The following is a 20000-nucleotide window of genomic DNA, read 5'->3' as shown; positions in this document are numbered from 1 at the left end:
GATAACCATATCATTCTTTGCTGCAGCTCTTGTTCTTGGCTGAAGAACAAAGCATCTGTACAGAATATGTTCTACGAGGCATTACCAATCCCATACCTAGGTCACCGATGATATTTTACAAGTTTTATTAGGAATTTGTTGGTTGGACTGAGAACACATTAAAAATGAATCAATAAATAAAAGAATAAATAGATAAATTTGAATGAAGGCAAACATGAAGTATATGATAAAATGCTCCCTCTGGCTTCTACTGCAAATAACATAAATTCGCAATCTTTGAGACGTCCAGAATGTGGAGAGAACTTGAGGATAATAGAAGAGACTATTTGTCTGCATTTGAAAGATCTTTGGTACGGCATATACCTGCTAGCTCTTCAAAGGTTGTGTCACATTCCCAAATACCTGCATACATATATATATATATATATATATATATATATATATATATATATATATATATATATATATGTATACATGTATATATATATATATATATACATATATACATATATGTGTATATACATATATACATATATACATATATATATGTATATATATATATACAAATATATATATATGTATATGTATATATGTATATATATATACATATATATATATATATATATATATATATATATATATATATATATAACACACACACACAGATAAATAGAGATGAATAGAGAGAGAGGGGGGGAGGAGAGATATAGAGAGAAAGAGAGAATGAGAGGTGTGCTCGGGAGATGTTCCGCGCATGCGCCTTCCTCACCGCCCGGCCACGTGGAGGACCCCCAACAAAACCCTGACACGACGGTTCCTCCCGACGCCGAGTCTCACCTTTGGCCCCTGGAAGCACCGTTCCGTGGGCGGGGCCGGGGCACACCTGAGCTGGGCGAGGGAGGGAGGAGGGAGGAGGGAGGAGGGAGGAGGGAGGAGGGAGGAGGGAGGAGGGAGGAGGGAGGAGGAGGGTAAGTGGGGCTCCGTGGTGAGTTCTCCCGTATAAGGAAGACCCGGCGGTGCCCACGAGGTCACTCTTCATGGGAGCTGGAGGGAGCGATGTGACGGAAGAAAGGGCGTGGTATGGAGGGGTATGTCGTGGATGTGTAATGTTATCTTCCTCTGGGAACGGATAACGTGACTGATTTTGCTGTGATGTGCGGAGAGGTGGGACGTCGTATGATGTGTTATGACGTGGATTAATGTACAATGCAAAATGAAGGACAATGACAAAACATCGACCCCACCCTCAGACTCCAGTTAGTATTTAGATTTTAAATTTCTTTCTGGTCTATATTTTTACGGCTGGTTTTTGCAGAGATACTAATTGTGCTGGATTTTAATAATAATAATGAATTATAATAAAGCTTTGAAATAATATAGAATAATAAAGATGTAGAACTAATATTTATAAATAATAATAAATGATAATAAAGCTTAATAATAATAAATACTAATAAAGCTTAATAATAATAAGTAATAATAAAGCTATAGAACTAATACTTATGTCACTGAAGTAAATGTTGACACATATCTCCATCTTTCTTTCTCTCTATCTCTCTCTCTCTCTAGCTCTCTCTCTCTCTCTCTCTCTCTCTCTTTCTCTCTCTCTCTCTTTATCTCTCTCTCTCTCTCTCTCTTTGTCCCTTTCTCTCTCTCTTTGTCCCTCTCACGCACATCTCCAAAACAGCGACACTATGGCGACACCAAAAAGGTTGACAGTTGCGACATCTCCCTAGCCCGAACTTCCTAATCTCCCCCCTCCACCAACTCCCTAATCTCCCCCACTCCCCCTCCCCAACTCCCTAATCTCCCCCCCTTCCCCGCATAATACCGAGAACCAGTTCCCGCAATCCTCCCGCTTCCCTTCCCTTGTGGCTGAAACAAATCTCACGGGCGAATCTCACGGGCGGCGAAAGCGGAGACCAACAAGGAGTCTCCATGGGCTCAAACAAACCCCGTGGGAGTGATATTTCACTCACTCACTCACTCACTCACTCACTAAAAAAAAAAAAAAAAAAAAAAAGTCTTCAAGAAAAAAGAAAAAAAAAAGGTACTTCAAAAAGAAAAAAATGCGGCCCTTAAAAAAATACCCTTAAAAAAGTCCTTAAAAACGATCCTTAAAAAATGTCCTAAAAAATCCTAAAAAAGAAGAAAGAAAAGAAACAAAAAAAAAAAAACCGCCCTTCTGGGAAACAGCGAGATGAAGTTCCTCCTATCGTAAGCCGCCGGCCGTGTGAGGTCAATGACCCCCCCCCCGAAAGCCTCCCTTGACAACCGCCAAAGTTTGAGTCGATTCTTGGAGGTTTAGCTTTCGTTTTAATGTTTCCTTCTTGGAAACTTCTAAACATCGCTCTTCGCCTGCTTGCCTTTCATTCTTCTTGTTTCTTCATCATTCTACTTCAGCAGGCTCAGTTGTGTAATGTATACATATATGTATATATGTATGTATGTATGTATGTATGTATATGCATATCTATGTATGTATCTAAATGCATATGTATGTTTATGTGTACATATGAGAGAAATTCGCTAGTGACAGCGACATTAATCTGATAATTTTCATGACAGTCGCATGTAGGATTCGAACCCACTGCTTACGATCACCGTAAGATTACCTTCAAAGTGCATATATATACATATATAAATACATATATATATATATATATTTATATATATACATATATATATACATATATATATATATATATATATATATATATATATATACATTAATAAAAACACACAATTTTGAATTAGCCGTCACTTTTAAAAACACATGTAAAAAAAACCTCCTGCCCATTTATACAACTAATATATGGTATATATACATGCAATATGAAACACTGTTGACTTGTAAGACCTTATGATCCATTATAGACATCCTAGGGTATAATATGTTCGCCATTGAAGGTCTAGGTCAAGCATCAATGTAGTTACAAAAAAAAAAAAAAAAACAATGACAAGAGCCATAATAGATGGAATCAAAGTAGAAGGAACCTATATGGTTGCATTAAACTTATCCATACACACACACACACACACACACACACACACACACACACACACACACACACACACACACACACACACACACACACACACACACACACACATATATATATATATATATATATAAAGTTGAGTATGAGAATTGATCCTGAGGATGCTGATGGAAGCGCCTGTGACGCCAAATTGCCCCCGGTGCTGACGCACACACGCCCGCCGGCCGCCGTGACGGAACTCCTCAAAGGGCCTCGGGTCGTAAAAGCAATGTCCAAGACCACTTACGCTTGCAGTAAAACTCCCACGCAAGGGTCAACCGTGAAAAAGGCAGTAAATGACGCCTCGTCGAGGCTAACGAAGAGAAGCAGATGTGGGACAAGGCTGAGAGGGACAGAGCAATATATATATATATATATATATATATATATACATATATATATATATAAATATATATATATACACATATATATGTATATATAGTATATATACATATATATATATGTATATATATATACATATATATATATATATATACATATATATATATATATATATGTATGTATATATATATATATATATATATATATATATATATATATACATATGTGTGTGTGTATGTATGAATGTACTGTATAAGAGAATGTGTCTCAGATGGCAAAGAAAGAAGTGAAGGAATCTAGCTGAATGGAGGGATAGTCGACCTTCTAATTTCCCAGAATTCTTGTTTGACTGGAGATTAGGCTTATATCAGAAAGGAATACTGATCGATATGGTTTATAGAGATTACAATATGTATATATATATATATATATATATATATATATATATATATATATATATATATATATATATATATATATATATGTGTGTTTATATATATATATATATATATATATATATATGTATATATATATATATACATATATTTGCACAACACTGAATGGGTACCAGTGAACAGATTTACATTTATCAACTACAATTCACTTTAATTCTAAGCCAACAGCATCGAGAAACTCGAGGAGGTATACAGTACATGGAGATATTGAGACGTGGTATAGCCAAAGACTCGAACCTGCGCTAGCACGTGACAAGTAATAGTGACTTAACCGATTACACCATCAATAGATATATACATATATATATACGTGTATATATTTATGTATGTATGTATGTATGTATGTATGTATGTATGTATGTATGTATGTGTGTACGTGTGGTGGATATACTAGAATATCTCAATGACTTCAAGCTGTACGAGCTATATCGAATGATATATGACAACCTCTTCAGGGTCACCATTATGGAACAGGTTTGGCACGAAAGGTGTGACAAAGATGACTGCGAACAGATACGCCTCTGATGACAAACAGGAAAATTCCTCAAAAATATACAAAATACTGTCATTATGACGCCATGGAGTACCGGGTGCTCTATGAATATGTAGGTCTCCACAGATGGCCTTGCATACGGCGGTAGCATCGATGCATCTCTCCAGGAACTATGTTAGGAAATTCAGAAACTGTGGCAGGAGAATCTGTGATCGAGATGCATATCAAGGAAGCGTATCACGTGCCTGTACACCCGATAGCTGAATCTCACAAATTGATCTGGTAAAGGAATTTGACTGAGCCTTACAGAACAGTTGGTTTGGTACAAAGTTATACCAATGGTACCCCGTGATTCTCCAAGGACACTTGGTACCAAAACCATCGAAACGTCTCTTCAAGTCAGCATTTCGTGTTCATGTCTCACAGCTATATAGTAAGACAATGAACATAAGCGACAAGAAGATTAGGTTTTTGATCAATTTGTATGTAAGGTTGAGTCCATAAAACCATGATCCATGTCAATCCTTTGTAGGACTTCTTGACCCAACACACAAGACACCGACGACACTACTACGCTATGTGAAGCTTTCCAAGATCTCAAATGTCCTCGCCACATGCACAAACATACTGGAGAATACTGCATAATCACAATAAAGTAATTAAAACTGAAGAACGGAGATGTGCCAAGAAAAAGCAAAAACGTCTGGCGCGAGGGAAGATCCACGAGTTCCGGGAGGGTCTGACAAGATCCTGAGGTGTCTGAGGTAAGAGGTGTTCAGGAGGAACTGTGGCCTTGCCAGTGAGAGGTGAGGGACCCGGGTGAGGAAGAAAGAGATGGGTGAGCGACCTTGTCTTAGGTGTGGGGAGTTATGGAGAGAATGAGGGAGTGGGCGATGAAGAGGAGAAGAGAGGGAGTAGAGTTGCTTTGGAGTGGAGGAAGATTGGGAGAAAAATTCGGGGAGAAGGGGCAAGAGAAATAAAGAGTGAAACAAGATATATGAGAGAGAGAGAGAGAGAGAGAGAGAGAGAGAGAGAGAGAGAGAGAGAGAGAGAGAGAGAGAGAGATTGGGAGAGGATGACGAGACCACCCATGGCCACTTCCATCCCTGCCTAATATTGCCACTAGAGCCTCCATATACAACTACATAGCCATTTTCTTTCGCTGCCTCGCCTAACCATATTCCAGATGTGCTTCGGTGGCGCAATGTTTAGCATGTCAGATCCACGCCTAAGACACACATTCACGAAGTTTCACAACTGAAGTCGAAACACTGGAATTAGTTGTAGATAGTTGCTTCGGTGGCGCAATGTTTAGCATGTCAGATCCACGCCTAAGACACACATTCACGAAGTTTCACAATTGATATCGAAACCCTGGAATTAGTTGTAGATAGTTGCCCGACAATTCGATTCAGCACTGAAGTGATCTCCAAGAAGCAAAGCAACAGTAATACATAAGCATAGATGATGTAGGGAAAAAATGGGCTTCGATTAAGACTCTTCATCGCCCCGTGTTTCTTTTCCCTCGTACATAAAGTCAATATATGCTTTTATTCTGGCTGCAGGCAGGTTATTCTATTCAGCTATGCGTGACCCCTTTTGGTAGAGATTGGGGGGATCTGACTTGCATGCAAATGTCACTTGTCGACAAGTTTATCAAAATATACACCATGTGATGACGGAGCCTTTATGAGTACGCCATTTCACTTGTCACAACCTTATCAAGAAAACAGTCGTATATCACCTCCTTAACCTTTCTTAGGCTTCACTGAACTTCCCGTTCCCCCCGAATCAGGATATTTATTCTCAGAGATACGTAGACTACGACTATGCACTTGGTAAAGGTGCAACACGCAAAACGTCGCGTTAATAAAGTCCCCCGTCCTCTTCACGTGGCGTTTCTTCTGAAGGACCTGACTACCCACACGTCCAGAAGGGAGAGCACTTCGTCGACAGAGGATAAGAGTAAAAAGAGAACAGGAGTGGGAAGGGTTTGCAGGAGCTATCACGACCGTAACGTCGTTTCTGCCGCTATCAAAACAAGCCATCGCCCTTATAGCCATTACAGTCACACCGCTGCCACCACTGTCACTGCAGCCACCAAGAAAACATCCACCAAGAAAACAGCTACACGTCCTTGTACATCCTGACTTGTAAACCACTCCTCTACTTGTTCAGTGTCAAGGGAATGTTAGTCGACTTGCCTCCAAACTATCCTAATGTTAACACTTACTTGCCCGGTAAATCAACTTGCAACTAGGACTGGCGGCTACTAAACTAGCCACGTGTCAACGAGGCTAGAATGCCAACCACTACAACCATTATTCACTTGGGCACCATCGCATTTCCACACTTTGTATAACCAAGAAGTAATACTATAATCTCATTAGTTCTTAGTAACACGAAGTAATGCGTACTTTGTGTAACCGTGTTTATGTATCTGTATGAACACTTTCAATCCAGGTGCCATCACTGGATCAATCGATCAATCGACTTTTAGTTTAATGAGAGTATTTTATGTTAACCACACAAATAGAACAAATCAGTAAGAAAGTAAATAAATAAATTGATAGATAAATGAATATATAAATAAATGGTTTAATGACTACAGAGCATAGTAGAACAGGAAATAAAAAAAATTGATTTGGTGATGAAGGATACATGTTTACATGCTACGTCGTGTAACGTTTCGAGTACAAGAGTGACCTTGTAGTATCACGCGACAAAACAAACACGGAGGGATCAACTGACGTGTGACGTCATCGTATGATGACGTGTATCATGACGTCATGACGTGTACCTCGTCACGTGACGTTGTCCTTTGTAGAATCTGCCCTTAGTAAATTCGAACAATGTAATTCGATGCATAAATTGACAGCGAAGGTGAAGAAGGTGAGGGGTATACCCCAGGAGACGTTGAATAACTGCGGCCGAAGCCGTCAGCTTTGCCCTATGCGCTATACGAACTGCTGGGAATCGGAAAGGATTGCGGGATTCGAACCCACAACTAAGCGAATGCGAGACCAGTACGCTTCCAGCAGACTTCATTTAAAAAATGTCCTGATGGTTTTAGTCGGCTGGAATAGAACCCCAAGCTGAAGAAGCTTAGGATTTTTCAATTTGACCTTCTACTGTCGTGACATGATAATTATTCTCTTTAACCTTTCGAACTCCCCCTCTAAGGAGGCTATGGCAGTGCCCCTTACAGAGGACTCTGTACCGTGAAATCTAATGAACAATGCCCTTGGTCCAGCTCGCTGGCGGTAGGGTTCAAACCGCCGTCACCTTGACCTCCGTCGCAAGTAGCGACGCTCTAATCCTACCAGAACCCAAGAAATCTAGAAGGTAGGGTCTATACCCAAGTACAGTTGGCTCCACTTGTAATGGGCAGGGGTGAATTCATGACGGTGTTTGCTTACGTACCCATAAAACAAACAGAATGGGCACATGACTGCCCATTCAACCAGTTTTAGTATTATGTAAACAAACACAATGTTGTCATATTTCCAGGCACCTCCACTTACAAGAGCAAAGGGTACAGGTACACATACGATGTTTGAAATATGGCAACATCATATTTGTTTATATCGTCATAAAACATAATGCATGGGCAGAGGCATGTAACTCTACTCATTTAACCAGTTTTACTATGATGTAAACAAACACAACGTTGCCACATTTCTATGTTCGATTAGTCCCGTGTCACTGGTCAAAAGATGTGTCACAGAATCTGGTAATTTGCGATGTTTATTTTGGTTCAGATCCAACGATTTTACTCAGTTATGGAGGGAATGCGGGAGGAGGAGTCGCAGATAAATCGAAAACTGATTAAGCTCTCAGCGAGAGGCAACGTTTCGTGCCTATTCCGCCTACCACCTGACGCTGGGAGTGGGCGAAAGAAATCTCACTCCTCACAGGGTGAAACCTTATCTTAATTAAAAGATTCACGAGTATGTCGTGTTATATATCTATTCCGGTTACTGCCACATGATTTTACGCAGCTCGGGAGAAAAAAAAAGTTTAACTACCCACTGAGCTAATTTTGGACCATAAAGTCGAGTCGTGGAACAGTTTTACGTGCTGGTGAAGAGAGAGATGCCAGATGCCGCGAGATGGGGGGAAATATTTCTCAAATCCTTGATAAGACTTTTTCGGTCAATTGTGCATGAGGCAGCCAGTCTGCCAGGCTTTCTGCCTGGCTATTTGCCTGTCTGTCTGCTTGCTAGCCTGAATGCTTGCCAGCCTGCCAGCCTGCCGCTCCTTTCGAAGACTGTGTTGGTGTGAGCACGCCCTCGATCCGGGAGTACAGCAGAACTTAAGGGCCCAATCACAGTAAGCTTACGACCTGTTTCCGACCACAGGCGACCAAGCTCATTTGTGCTGTTCCTCTGCTTATGAAAAAGAATTCAAGACAACGATACAATCGGGATGAATCACCTTCCCCGGTCATGAAGATAAATATGAAATGGCCACCTGGTCCTAACCGTGAGAGAAACAAAAGTACCACCGTCGAAGGAGGTGGTCGGAAACAGGTCGTAAGCTTGGTGTGATTGAGCGACATCGAAGACCAAGACGTCAATCCTTTTCCCTACGGAGGTTTCCTTCGGCAGAATAAAATCGCCTGGCGGCAGCCAGAAGAAATATCCAAGGCCTGAATAATAATGAAAGGGACACAATGAGACACAATGTAAGGGCAACAGAGACCTAATGGTCTATGATGAAGTAGGTGTCTACTCTTTCACCTCTAATCACTTGTACATATACTCACGCTCCCGCGAAGGTCGAGTTCATGGTGGTTCGAACCCTGCTACCGTCGAGATGAACTAAGGGCATGGTTCATTAAAATTCCATGCTACAAAGTTTTCTGTATGGAGCACCGTCCTTGCCTCCTGATAAGGGGGAGTTTGTGACGTTAAATCATCATCAACAAAAGGGGTTGACGAGAACATATATTCTTCTTTCACCATCTCTGCATTATCTTTTACTCTGATCAGTTTGCTTATCGAACTTGTCCTTTTTCCTCGCATTTGAATAACTAGAGAATGGCTTCGTTTACAGAAATCTAGACTTCTCTAAGAACATTTGAACAGTATGTCTAACATTCATATAGGTTTATAATATCTTTAGTTCATCAATCAGTTTTCTTATATATGACAAAGAGATGATTTGATATTTGGGGATTTGAACAATAAGATATTATAACCGAAGTCATTTTTACTCAAACGAACTCTCAACTGTCGGAGATGGCGAAGCTCATGGAAGCCCAGTGTGATAACCAGAGTCTAGTACAGTGAGACCCTCTCATTAACGAACGTTAATTAACTGTGTTTGCGGTGTTTTCGCTGTGTTTTTTCGGTGTTTTCGGTGCTGTTGTTTAGTGCGTGCAATCACTATGCCACCCAAAAACCACTCCAAATCAACGGATTATTCACATCAACGGAGACCGCCCCCCCCCCCTTTTTGTCCGTTAATGAGAAGTTGTACCGTCTGTCTTGGCCTTGAAACAAAAGAACTGTTGATGTAGTCTTCCAGCTGTAGTTTTTCTGTGCCATTGCTGTATGGCATAATTCAACATAATTATCTAAGTAACTATATAAATAGGGGTATGCCGATTAATCGGAATCGGCAGGAATCGGCACAGTTTTAGTGAATCGGCATCGGCGAGAATCGGCATTTTTTTAAATCGGAATCGGAATCGGTAATATTTTACCAATGATGATACCGATTCTCAAAAAAAAAAAAAAGAAAAAAAAAAAAAAAAAATCCGATTCTCGCCGATGTCAATTCACAAAAAAACTGCCGATTCTTGCCGATGAGGATTAATCGGCACTCACCTATATACACACTATCATAGTCAATAAAATGCCTATCTGTTTATCAATCTACCAGCAGACTGACCTTCTCGAAATCAATAACCTACATGTCCACAACCCAATGAACTACCTACGAATCTACCAATACATCTACTTGTCGTTCTACCTATACATTCTCCTGTACAATCAGCTGACTGCGGATGATCCCGGATTGCTACCCTGCCCTGAGCGAAAGACGACAAATGACCCTCTTCCTGACAATTTACAACAACAAAGCCACCAGCCTTCCCAATGGGAGATGTGGGGCTTCCTTAGGGATCATCTGCAATGAGATCTACTCCCACGTACATACTCCCCACTCCCTATTCCCCAAGATGCACTCCTTAAGGCTACTTATACATATCGTTAATCCACCTGAAGATCTGAATCAGTGGACGACCTCCACGAATAAGCCGCAAGAAAAAGAAGACACCTTTTACTGTCTAGTCTAGCTATTGCTGGGCAAAGTATTCTACTAAGAGTAATTTACTCACTGCCAAGAAATTTAAGGAAATTGTAGTGAAAATCATATTATTTCGTGCCCTCTGTCTCGCTCACCTTACATATAAATGTGCATCCTATTTTCACACACAAGTTCCCTCAAAACTGGGCCTACCAGAGCAAAATTCTTAAATGTACAATGGGTAAAAATAGGTTATGTACATACGTATTATATTTATATATACGCACACACACACACAAATATGTATACATATATGTGCATGTATATGCATATGTATATGAATATTTTCCCACTAAAAAAATACCTGTCTAACTCCAAGGAATTTTGTCTAGCATGGTGATCCCTTTCAAAATGTTTGTTCTAATTATGGAATGCCAACCACTGGATGTATTAAATAATGGAGTTACATGTGTTGCGGAGGCCTTGTGGATGCCCCTCACTGAATGTGGGGTCCCTCAAGGCCACTCACTGGATACTGGAGTGCGTAGGCCTTGTGTTGAACGTGGGGAACCATTACCGAATGTGGGAACCCCTCACTAAATGTGGGGTCCCTCAAAGCCACCCACTGGATACTGGAGTCACATGGGCTGCATAGGCCTTGTGTAGAACGTGGGGAACCATTACCGAATGTGGGAACACCTCACTGAATATGAAATCCCTCAAGGCTCACTGTACTCTGGTGGCAGCCCTCGGCAAAGACTTTGTCGTTACAGATGTCGAGGTGTTTCACACTTTCTTCAGTTGAAAGAAACTGGTTACTGAAGTAGACGTTTATCCCCTTCAGCATGGTGGTAACCTCCCTTCAGCTAATTAGTATCGTCTCGTATCAACCAGAATAAAGTCTGTCAAGTGTGTCGCCGCGCCGAAGGTCTCAACATCTTCGGGTGTCTCAAAGAAATCGTCAGCGTTCATGAGACCAAAATCTCTAAGGGACGTCACAACGTCGAGGAAGATAACCGCGATAGCCCTTTCAGTAATGGGACAAGATCATCAGCTGAATGAAGACGACTGGCGCTGTCCAGAATATAATTATTAAAAATCATCACAAAGTTGAAGACATCAATCGAAATTAAGTTGAAGACATCAATCGAAATAATTTCTTTGGTTCTTTCAGAAGAATGGCAACCTTTCACTTACATAATGGCCTTAAACTTGTTGAAAGTCTCCTAAAAAACAAAAAATCCTTAGAAATATAATTATAAATAATGGCAGAATGGAGTCATCAACATAAGAGAAAAATTAAGAAATAAATATACAAAATCAACGGGGAAATTAATCCACTGTAGCTTAATCCCACTCGGATAAGTGTCTTCAAGGATAAATCCTCCCCGAGCCATGCGTTATCCACTCCTGTGTCAGAAAGCGTGTCCTGTCTCGTGTTTTGCCACGTGTCGTGTCTCCTTGTCACGCGAAATGGCAGTGTGCCGTGTCACCCCGACCTGGTGACTCATTGCTGCATCAAGGTCACTGCGTCTTGGGACCTTGTGATTCTGAATCTCTTATCAGTCTGTGTTTTTTTTTTCATCTCTTCCCGCGCGTAAAAAGAGCGTGTATGTTCTAACATGTGTGCAGGACTTGCGCCAGGGTTAAATTTTCATTTTTTCCAAAGAGAAAATAATTTTGAAAACGAAACTGAGACACACACACACACGTATGTGCATATATATGTATGTATGTGTAAATGTATATACTTCAACTTGTACTGTAGGTGTTAACTTTAATAATTTTCATTTGACTCAAGATATTCTGTTCAGTTTAGAAAATAAAATAAATTTGAAAACGAAATAGAGACACACACACACACGTATGTGCATATATATGTATGTATATGTAGATATATATACTTCAACTTGTACTGTAGGTGTTAACTTTAATAATTTTCATTCGACTCAAGATATTCTATTCAATTTGGAAAAGAAAACTAGATTCTATTAAATTCAGTGTCAACTTTACTGCTTTCGGTCTAACTTTTGACGATTATATTCGTTCTAGAATAATGGTTTCGAACCTGAGGTCTTCCATAGACCCCTTGAGGGGCATATAATCTCCCAAATGAAACGACGTAATGAAGAATGATCGTAGTTGCTGGATGCCCGACGATTTTATTCAGCGTTGAAGCGATCTCTGGGATGCTGATGAACAGCGGTACATAAGTACAGACTTCGGTCTTACCTGCTACGTCGTCGTTCTGGTTTTGATCGAGATCGACGCTTTTCGCGGTGGGACGAACGAGTCTTGACGAACTTCAACATGGCGCCCGAGTTCGACCGCCAGTTCGAAGTATAATAGCTTCGAGTCGGTTCCTCCGAAGTCTTTATAACTGTACTAGGTTCTGACCAGTTAGGCCTACAGCTGGAGCAACGGGTCACGGTTGGTTGGATCCTCAGATGGTTATCCTAGCGGGAGGATCTTGGTGGATCTTCGGGGAGTTCCTTCGGGACACTACCTGTGGGTCTCTACGCAGATTCACTAAATACAGTAAAACCTCTGTTAAGAACTACCCTGGAGTATTCTTAAAGGGGAATAACACATCGCATTTGATAATTACAAGAGCCTTTTCCGAAGGGAACTATTTTGTGGCATTCTTAGCAAGAACAATACACGGAATTATATGCTAAACATGCCAGACTTCTTCGGGAGAAACTAGTTTGTGGCATTCTTCTTCGTAAAGGAAAAAAAATGCTATTTCTTCATCATTCTAAAGCACAATTAGAATAACAATTAATGAAGACACTCGAGGCAAATGCACGCAAACGCGCGTGCGCGCACGCACACATGCACTGCTTAGAGGAGCAAACCAAGACTGAGTGTTTGTCGTCTAGTTTCTCCAAGAGGTTCTTTATCAGCGGCCTGGTTTGCTTATCTTGTCTTATCTTATATCAGCCCTGTCATGGGTAACCTATCGATACAGTTGGACTTCAGAAATATGTGTGTGTGTGTGTGTGTGTGTGTGTGTGTGTGTGTGTGTGTGTGTGTGTGTGTGTGTGTGCGCGCGTATGACGTATTCATTTCTCAAAACATGCTGATGTTGTTGTTGTTGTTGTTGTTGTTGTTGTTGTTGTTGTTGTTGTTGTTGTTGTTGTTGTTGTTGTTGTTGTTGCTGCTGCTGTTGCTGTTTTAGGTTCGAACTACCGGGCTTATGAATACCTGTCTGTCCTGAAGGGGAACCAAATGGCCATCCAAGCGATTTTATGGAGGCTACGGGATGAGACTACCAGCTGACGTTGTTCATATTGATTATATAGTAGGCAGTTGCGACTCGTAAGGCCTTCGTATATCGGGGCAATCCCCTCTACAGGAACACTGTTTCAGAGAAGTCACACGGTCATTGGCGCGTTGTGACAGTGTTGACAAAGCCGGTCGTTAGTAATACTACGACTTTAGACGTGACAGAAACAGCGATCCTCAAGGCGCAGTCTTTGAATCAGTACTTCTATCCGTCGTAGTCTGTACACTTCGACCTCACAGCACCACCTAGCACGGTCTGACTGTTCTGCTTCTAGTCTGTGTCGGAGAAATCACTCTTCCTGGACTATCACAACAGCGCGGGTCTTGAGATAAGTCCTGCTTTGGGGAACTTCGTCAACAACTGTAGATCTCTTTCGAGCCGCCGCTGCAACTGCGTGAGACCTTTTATTCCTCTGGATATCAACATGACTCTGTACAGAGTTGAGAGTCACGGTTCTGCCTTGCAATTGGAGTTTCTGCGGGAGCTCGAGGACAAAGGTCTCATGTGATCCGGTCACGGACTTACTGAATTACGAGTTCGACCTTAGTATAGATCCCGTCCCCGAACTCAGGATTCTCGGTCTTGCATCAATTTCCTATTCGGAGATCACAGCCTTGAACTTACAAGTCAAAATATGAAAAAACATATATGATGAGGATGATAACAATAATAATAATGATAACAATGATAATATTAACAATAACGATAATAATAAAAAATAATAATAATTAATAATGATAAAATAATAATAATAATGATAATAATATTAACAAAATTATTATATAAGCAATGAATGAATAAATAGGATAACAAATAAGTAAATAAATAAATGAATATATAAATAAATAGATAAAGAAAAACGATTAATTTTCCAATTTGAGAATCCGATATATTTTTTAAAATACCGATCTCAAAGTTTAGAGCAGATCCAGTTCCAGAAAAAAATGTATGAAAACTTCCCCTTCGGAATTTATAATTCATCGCTTCGACCTCAAGATGTCTGGCTGCGAACTCACACATCCTGGTCTTGGAGCTTTTATGTTTCTAATAAAAGTCTCGATTCCTCAAAGAACATCCCAAACTCGAGCCGGACCGTGTAAGAAGCCATGAAACACATACCTTTGTCCATCTGAAGAGGAGCAGCTCAGCGTGGCCGTTGGCGTCTGTGGAGACGACGGGGGACCCTGAGAGTCTGGGGACGGCGAAGCCAGTTCGTTCTCGGGTGCCAGGGTGACGTCATCCCCGTCCCCTTCCAGAGTCGCGTCCGCGTCAGAGTACAGTTCGATATTGGCGTAGTCGCTTTCGCTATATGGCGAAGTCTCGTAGCCCGAGTCCTTCGTGAGCTTCCGGATGGAGCGCCGGTCTTTGTCTCTCTCGAGGCGCGTGTGGACCGCGGCTTCAGAACCGAGAGAGGTTATGAGGTCACTGGTGCTGCCCTCGACGACATCAGGCAGGACGGACTGTTGTGGTTGTTGCTGTTGGGTGCCGGATACATTCTCGTAAAGGTTCTCCCGATGGGGAGAGTCGTGGGGAGAGAGCGGGAGAGAAGGCGAGGGCGGAAGGGTCGGTGTCTGAGATCGACCGTCCTCCGTCAAGTTCGAGGTTGAGCTCAGAGCGTCGTCATGGGAAGTGCTCTTCTCCAGGTGTCGGTCTAGCTTCGCTCTCGCCTCCTCTCGGATAAGTTTATTGTCATGGTAAGAATACCGCCGTTTGGCTTCCGTCTTCTCGCAGAAACTGTGGCTGCGCTCCTTCTGCGGGCTGTTCAGCTCCCGTTCCGAAGTCCAGTTATTCTTCTTCCGAAGACCCTTGCCCTCCGAGTGGTAGTGAGGGTTGGATCTATTCATGGATCCGGAGCCTCCGGAGGAACCAGCAGGGTCCGCCGAGGCCGAGGAACTGTTGTTTTCGCCCCGGCTTCCGGCGCCGCCAGAAGGGTCTTGATTCTCCCGTCCGGCGGCGCGACCGAGAGACCTCAGGAGACGAGCCGCCGAAGGGAACCGACCGCTCTCTCTTCGCTCAGGGGCGTGGCGCCCCCTGGTGCCTTCCTGACCGCTGCCCCCCTGGGTGCCGTCCCCTTCGCCTCCATCTTCTGCGCCGTCACGGGGCCCTCTGTGGGAGATAAGAGAAATTAAAGTGTTAATGGGTGGTCACTTCGTTAATCTGTAGGAATGTTAAGTACACTTAAATTCATAGCCTGCTTGCTTTCAAATACTTATACACTTGTGTAAGCATACATGTTTATATTCAGAGAAAATACACGCACATACTTGCATGAACAGATGCATTTCACATACACGCTGTGTGCATGTGTGTGTGTGTGTGTGTGTGTGTGTGTGTGTGTGTGTGTGTAGATAATATATTGAGCTAATATGAAAGCAAAGTAAATTACATCACAAGACCAGAGAAATGAAATTACGACACGGAGAAGTTTGCAGGAGTAACGTGGCTAAGGATGGCGTATTACCGAGATAACCGGGAGCGAGCCTGTGCAGCAGGTGTGATTTGGTCATCCGGCCGTCGACACCTGACAGTAGGTGTTCTTACAGGTGCTCTTACACGAACCGAATCAGATGAGGCCATCGGCAATGAGTCATGTTCCGTTAGCCAAGATTAAACCATGCTGGCAATTTCTCCTTTTCCTCTCTCTCTTTCTCTCTCTCTCTCTCTCTCTCTCTCTCTCTCTCTCTCTCTCTCTCTCTCTCTCTCTCTCTCTCTCCCTTCCTTTTTCTCTGCAAGGTCAGGAATGTAGCCATTCCTGTAAATTTTTTCTCCAATGCGACATCAATTTTTTTTTTTAGGGGGGTAATCTATTGCTGTGTGGGTAGTTTAACAATATCTAAGAAGGCTGGATTCTGCAATGAGATCATCATAATTCGATTTCGCTACCAGTATGGCATTTCTCTCTCTCTCTCTTTCTCTCTCTCTCTCTCTCTCTCGCTCTCTCTCTCTTGCGCTCACGCTTGTAGTACTTATCTCTGCCGGTGCGACCGAAGCATGAAGAGGGATTTAGATAATGCAAAGGAGATCCGTTTGTTTCCTTGCATAACTGGTAAAGAACGACATGACTGAAGGTCTAAGCTTAAGCAAGACTTGCGCTCTCGACACAGCATTCGTGTGATTCACCATGGTCTTAGATCACGTGCTGGAATCGTGATTGACGGTTATTAACCTCCCGGATGAGAGCTAAGAGCTCGTATGACCGATCTATGGGTAATGCACGCACACACACACCCAACTCCCCGCCCACGAGAGTTGGAGTAACACCCCGCAGCGCAGCGATACTTAGATTATTTCAGTCCTGGGCGGGAGTCGAACCCGGACCGACGTAGTGGCAGGCGTGAACTTCAACCACAGAGCCACGAGGTGTGTGTGTGTGTGTGTGTGTGTGTGTGTGTGTGTGTGTGTGTGTGTGTGTGTGTGTGTGTGTGTGTGTGTGTGTGTGTGTGTGTGTGTGTGTGAGTGTGTGCGTTTGTGTGTGTGTTACTACTAATATATTACACACACACATATACACACACTCACACATATAAACACCCACGGTGCCGCACGCCACTTTCATCCTCGTCGAACAGGAATTCTCAACTCATCTTTTTATGTATTGCTGTCTGTATGGAGCAGGAGACCACTTCAAAACCCAGTAGCTACTATTAATTTTCGGTGTGTTCTCCCATATTACTGAACCCCTGCGTCCCCCTAGGTGCCTAGTGGGTTCACGAGGTACCCCTAGGGGGTCCACGAAGTACCCAACGTTGAGACACCCCGGGCCAGCGACGAATGGAATTCCGCGCGACAAAAGAGACCCGAGGAACTTCGCGCGAGGCGTCTGCGGTCAAGACGACACCCAAACAAACGTGGTTGCTGCCGACGCGGATCCACTCAGACACTCGATACGTGTGGTTGCCACGTGGCTCCCCCCTCCCCCCTTCCCCTCTCTACCCCCCCGCCCCCCATTACCGCAAACCTTTCGTTTTCTTTCTTCTTCTTCATGAGCTCCGTACTTGTATTAAATGTAAATGACAAATTTGGAAAAAAGAGAGGATGTGGAGAGGACGAAGCAAACGAGAGAGAGAGAGAGAGAGAGAGAGAGAGAGAGAGAGAGAGAGAGAGAGAGAGAGAGAGAGAGAGAGAGAGAGAGAGAGAGAGAGAGAGAGAGAGAGAGAGAGAGAGGAGAAACGGAGGTGAGGGAGAAAGGTAAATTTTCCTACATGTAGATTCAATACTTCTCGGCTATGAGAAGTTAAGAGAAAGAGATCATAGGCCTAGTCCGGACACCGAGTGTCAGCCGTTCGTGGTAGATATCCAGATGGAGCTGAAGACATTTTGCTTTGAAGATGAGTAAGAGGGAGATTATTCTATCCGATGTCTGTCTTGTAGGCCATTGGTCCTACTTCATTGTATACACACATATCTCACCATCTCACACTCAGTGGGAAGTGAGAAACCCCTATTAGGACAAAGCCCGGTCAGTTGCGTTTTTTTTTTTTTCTTTTTTTAAGTTGATGCTAGGTTACCTTCCTGCCTGATCAGGGCTTTAAAGAATAAATAAATAAAAAATAAGTAAAAAATAAACACATATCCACAGACGGAAATGACGTCATGCGTTTCGGGTCGTTCTCTGAGTCAAAGAAAACGGTTGGTGGAAGTTTTGAAATGATTTTCCCGCGCACATACAGACACGAAGTTAGATTAGGTTAGGCCGTTTTAGGTTGGAATATTACAGGTATTACCAAATATTGGCTGGGATTTACAGAATACCACCACAACAACAGCTACACTATTCGAACGCGTTGTTGTATTAGGCCCTGTTCACACTAGCGACTTGAACCGCGCGGATATTGCGGTGGTGCCGCATAGGTAAGGAAAAAACTGCGCAGTTGTGTGTGACCACCTTCACTGAGCTGCACTGTAATTGAACCGCCGCGATTCTAACCGCAAGTGTGAACAGGTGATACTTTCCGCTTAATATATTAAACAGATTTTTATAACTGGACTTTATAAGTTGTGATCTATATATATATTAAACAGATTTTTATAAGTGGACTTAATAAGTTGTGATCTACATATCGTAGGACAATGACTTTCAATTGACGGATGGTCGTATTTGGAGAATATAAAGGACTTGCAGTAATGGATTTAAATTGAACAAATTTATATTTACAAAGAAAATAGGAAAGAATTGGAATATATTTAGTAACCATGTATACTTAGTAACCATGTAGTGAGCGCTGAAACTATCGGTTGTTTTAAGAAACGGTTAGGTGATAACAGACATGGAACTGCCTAGTGTAGGCCTTGTGGTCTCTTGTAGTCTACTTCGTTATGTTCTTACAGAGATAGATAGAGAGAGAGAGAGAGAGAGAGAGAGAGAGAGAGAGGAGATGAGGAGAGAGATGAGAAGAGGGATAGAGGGGAGAGAGAGAGAGAGAGAGAGAGAGAGAGAGAGAGAGAGAGAGAGAGAGAGAGAGAGAGAGAGAGAGAGAGAGAGAGAGAGAGAGAGAGGAAATAAGTAAATAGATAAAAATAAATATATAGATAGATAAGAAATAAATAAATAAATAAATAGATAAATAAATAAATAAATAAATAAATAAATAAATAAATAAAACAAATAACAAATCTACGGATTCCCCCCGCACACGTTGGCAGTTCGAGGAGGAAAACGGGACTTGGCTCGTTGTGGTGTCAGAGGCCACAACCTCGGTGTCAGAGAGCAGCGGTGGTGTCACTGGAGGAGACAGCGCGAGTCCTCGACAGCGCAGACGTTCATGTTCATGGCCGCAGTTAGGTAATGTTTTTGTATACGGATATCTGCGTGCTTTGAAACACACGTAGGCGCCAAAGTAGGCGCCAAATGAACATGCACACGCACGCACTCACACCCACACACCATATGTATACATATACATATAGCCTACACACACATATACATATACACATATATATATATGTATATATATACATACATATATACAGTATATATATATATACATATATATATATATATATATATATGTGTGTGTGTGTGTGTGTGTGTGTGTGTGTGTATGTATATCCTATATACATATATACATGTTCCATTTATATTTACTTGGAATCATGGAATGTAAATGTGTATTTCAAGTGATAAC

At 42.1% G+C, this 20000-nt stretch overlaps 1 protein-coding gene across 3 annotated transcripts in view; it reads right to left on the bottom strand.

Annotated features, from left to right (window-relative positions):
* The window catches only part of Shrm (shroom), a 1346254-nt gene that overhangs the window by 754188 nt on the left and 572066 nt on the right, over positions 1–20000 (bottom strand). For 2 of the 3 annotated variants that reach the window (XM_076173405.1, XM_076173404.1), the window contains exon 2: positions 14995–15981. In XM_076173405.1, coding sequence (XP_076029520.1) covers positions 14995–15981 — 987 coding nt within the window. Of the gene's footprint in view, positions 1–12818; positions 13426–14994; positions 15982–20000 lie in introns of those variants that run through there. The other variant, XM_076173406.1, reaches the window with a different exon arrangement.

This window comes from Oratosquilla oratoria, chromosome 34 (assembly GCF_046742065.1).
Source record: "Oratosquilla oratoria isolate Oo_2021 chromosome 34, ASM4674206v1, whole genome shotgun sequence".
Lineage (NCBI taxonomy): Eukaryota > Metazoa > Arthropoda > Malacostraca > Stomatopoda > Squillidae > Oratosquilla > Oratosquilla oratoria.
The sequence above is the reverse complement of the archived record's forward strand: the minus strand, read 5'-3'. Positions and strand labels throughout refer to the sequence as shown.